Source organism: Cervus elaphus, chromosome 3 (assembly GCF_910594005.1).
Source record: "Cervus elaphus chromosome 3, mCerEla1.1, whole genome shotgun sequence".
In the NCBI taxonomy this organism is placed as follows: Eukaryota; Metazoa; Chordata; class Mammalia; order Artiodactyla; family Cervidae; genus Cervus; species Cervus elaphus.
The window spans coordinates 27,315,059-27,318,684 of NC_057817.1; the positions used below are offsets into that span (position 1 = coordinate 27,315,059).

The 3,626-nt window shown below is 45.2% G+C and overlaps 1 protein-coding gene across 1 annotated transcript; it reads left to right on the forward strand.

Annotated features, from left to right (window-relative positions):
• Positions 1–769: 769 nt before the first annotated feature.
• Positions 770–3,304, forward strand: LOC122681387 (WW domain-binding protein 11-like). The gene has a single exon (XM_043883416.1). It carries the CDS (start codon positions 957–959, stop codon positions 2,877–2,879), a length of 1,923 nt encoding a protein of 640 aa, XP_043739351.1. The 5' UTR covers positions 770–956; the 3' UTR covers positions 2,880–3,304.
• The last annotated feature ends 322 nt before the right edge of the window (positions 3,305–3,626 follow it).

Genomic DNA, 3,626 nt, shown 5'->3' on the forward strand with positions numbered 1-3,626 from the left:
AAGTAAATGGCAACGGGACCATACCTATAAATAACTACCTTAAATGTAAATGGGTTGAATGCCCCAACCAAAAGACAAAGATGGGTTGAATGGATACAAAAACAAGACCCCTATATATGCTGTCTACAAGAGACCCACCTCAAAACAAGAGACACATACAGACTAAAAGTGAAGGGCTGGAAAAAAATATTTCACGCAAGCGGAGAACAAAAAAAGCAGGAGTCGCAATACTCATATCAGATAAATTAGACTTTCAAATAAAGGCTGTGAAAAGAGACAAAGAAAGACACTACATAATGATCAAAGGATCAATCCAAGAAGAAGATAAAACAATTATAAATATATATGCACCCAACATAGGAGCACCGCAATATGTAAGGCAAACGCTAACGAGTATGAAAGAGGAAATTAATAGTAACACAATAATAGTGGGAGACTTTAATACCCCACTCACAACTATGGATAGATCAACTAAACAGAAAATCAACAAGGAAACACAAACTTTAAATGACACAATGGACCAGCTAGACCTAATTGATATCTATAGGACATTTCACCCCAAAACAATCAACTTCACCTTTTTCTCAAGTGCACACGGAACCTTCTCCAGAATAGATCACATCCTGGGCCATAAATCTAGTCTTGGTAAATTCAAAAAAATTGAAATCATTCCAGTCATCTTTTCTGACCACAGTGCAGTAAGATTAGATCTCAATTATAGGAAAAAAATTGTTAAAAATCCAAACATATGGAAGTGACGTAGGGATGGCGGAGGGGCGCGAGGTTTCAAGATGGCGGTGGTTGGGTGGTTGACCGAAAGGCCGAGGTGAAGGCCCCTACGACGTCAAACGGGCCGAGAATCGTTCCCTCCCCGCTTCTCACAGCCCCAGGAGCCCAGCAGAAGCGTTTTAGGTTTTATTTTCTAAATAAGCAAGTAAATCAAACAACTTGTCAACATGGGGCGGAGATCCACGTCATCCACCAAAAGTGGAAAATTTATGAACCCTACAGACCAAGCCAGAAAAGAAGCTCGGAAAAGAGAATTAAAGAAGAACAAAAAACAGCGCATGATGGTACGAGCTGCAGTTTTAAAGATGAAGGATCCCAAACAAATTATCCGGGACATGGAAAAATTGGATGAAATGGAGTTTAACCCAGTGCAGCAGCCACAGTTAAATGAGAAAGTGCTGAAAGACAAGCGTAAAAAGCTACGTGAAACATTTGAACGTATTCTACGACTCTATGAGAAAGAGAATCCAGATATTTACAAAGAATTGAGAAAGCTAGAAGTAGAATATGAACAGAAGAGGGCTCAACTTAGTCAATATTTTGATGCTGTCAAGAATGCCCAGCATGTGGAAGTGGAGAGTATTCCTCTGCCAGATATGCCGCATGCTCCTTCCAACATCTTGATCCAGGACATTCCACTTCCTGGGGCCCAGCCACCCTCCATCCTTAAGAAGACCTCAGCCTATGGACCTCCAACTCGGGCAGTTTCTATACTTCCTCTTCTTGGACATGGCGTTCCACGTTTGCCCCCTGGCAGGAAACCTCCAGGTCCTCCTCCGGGCCCACCTCCTCCTCAAGTCTTACAAATGTATGGCCGCAAAGTGGGCTTTGCCCTAGATCTTCCCGCTCGTAGGCGAGATGAAGACATGTTATATAGTCCTGAACTTGCTCAGCGGGGTCATGACGATGATGTTTCTAGCACCAGTGAAGATGATGGCTATCCTGAAGACATGGACCAGGATAAGCATGACGACAGTACTGATGACAGCGACAGTGACAGATCAGATGGAGAAAGTGAAGGGGATGAATTTGTACACCGTGATGACACTGAGAGAGAAAACAATGAAGAAAAAAAATCAGGTCTAAGTGTATGGTTTGCAGATATGCCTGGAAAATCTAGAAAGAAGAAGAAAAAAAACATGAAGGAGCTGACTCCTCTCCAAGCCATGATGCTTCGAATGGCAGAGCAGGAAATCCCTGAGGAGGGCCGAGAAGTCGAGGAGTTTTCAGAGGACGACGATGAAGAGTCAGATGATTCCGAAGCAGAGAAGCAGTCACAGAAGCAGCACAAAGAGGAGTCTCTCTCTGATGGCACATCTGCAGCTTCCCAGCAGCAAGCCCCTCCACAGTCTGTTCCTCCATCTCAGATACAAGCACCCCCCATGCCAGGACCACCTCCGCTTGGACCGCCACCTGCTCCACCTTTACGGCCACCTGGACCACCTACAGGCCTTCCTCCTGGACCACCTCCAGGAGCTCCTCCGTTCCTGAGACCACCTGGAATGCCAGGGCTCCGAGAGCCTCTACCCCGACTTTTACCTCCAGGCCCGCCACTAGGTCGGCCCCCTGGCCCTCCTCCAGGCCCACCTCCGGGTCTGCCTCCTGGCCCTCCTCCTCGGGGACCCCCACCACGGCTACCTCCCCCAGCACCTCCAGGTATCCCTCCACCCCGTTCTGGCATGATGCGCCCACCTCTGGTGCCTCCTCTTGGACCTGCCCCACCTGGGCTCTTCCCACCAGCTCTCTTACCCAACCCAGGGGTTCTAAGTGCTCCCCCCAACTTGATCCAACGACCCAAGGCGGATGACACAAGCGCAGCCACCATCGAGAAGAAAGCTACGGCAACCATCAGTGCCAAGCCACAGATCACTAATCCCAAGGCAGAGATCACACGATTCGTGCCCACCGCACTGTGGGTGCGTCGGGAGAATAAAGGGGCTGCTGCTGCTCCCCAGAGAAAGTCAGAGGATGATTCTGCTGTGCCTCTTGCCAAAACAGCGCCCAAATCTGGCCCATCTGTTCCTGTGTCGGTGCAGACTAAGGACGATGTCTATGAGGCTTTCATGAAAGAGATGGAAGGGCTGCTGTGACAGCTTTGGATGCTAGATCAGGCTTCTGTTCACATCAGTGGTTCATGGAGAAAGAGGCTCTTACTCAGCTTAGGTGAAAGGGTTGCTTTCACTATCAGGGTATTTTTAATTTCAGTTCAAGGAATATCCTAAAGTTTAGCCTTGTTCAGAATTTACTGCATATAAAAGAGAGGGTATTTCATGCAAAATAAATTGGTTATTGAAGCAGTGCTGCTAATAACATCCATCCCCCTTCATACCACCATTTTCATCCGGTTTCTTCCCCTACTCCCAATTCCTTGGAAACTTGTGATCAAGGAGAACTTTGTTTTGGCTCTCTTGTGTGCTGTGGGCACTGGAGTAGAGATTTCTGGAAAAACCAGTTTATTTCACCCCCATCTTGCCTTTCATGTTTGAGTTATTTTTAATATTTTCTTGTAAATATTTTGTAATATTGTAGTGAAATGGATCACAATGTCATTTCCTAATACAAAGTGATATATGTGGGAAGAAAATGTACAATTCTTTGATTGATTAAAATTCCCACTGATCTAAACTTTGAGTGTTCCATGGAATAAATAAATAAATGTTCTAAAAAAAAAAAATCCAAACATATGGAGGCTAAATAACACGCTTCTGTATAACCAACAAATCATAGAAGAAATCAAAAAAGAAATAAAAATATGCATAGAAATGAATGAAAATGAAAACACAACAACCCCAAACCTATGGGACACTGTAAAAGAAGTGCTAAGGGGAAGGTTCATA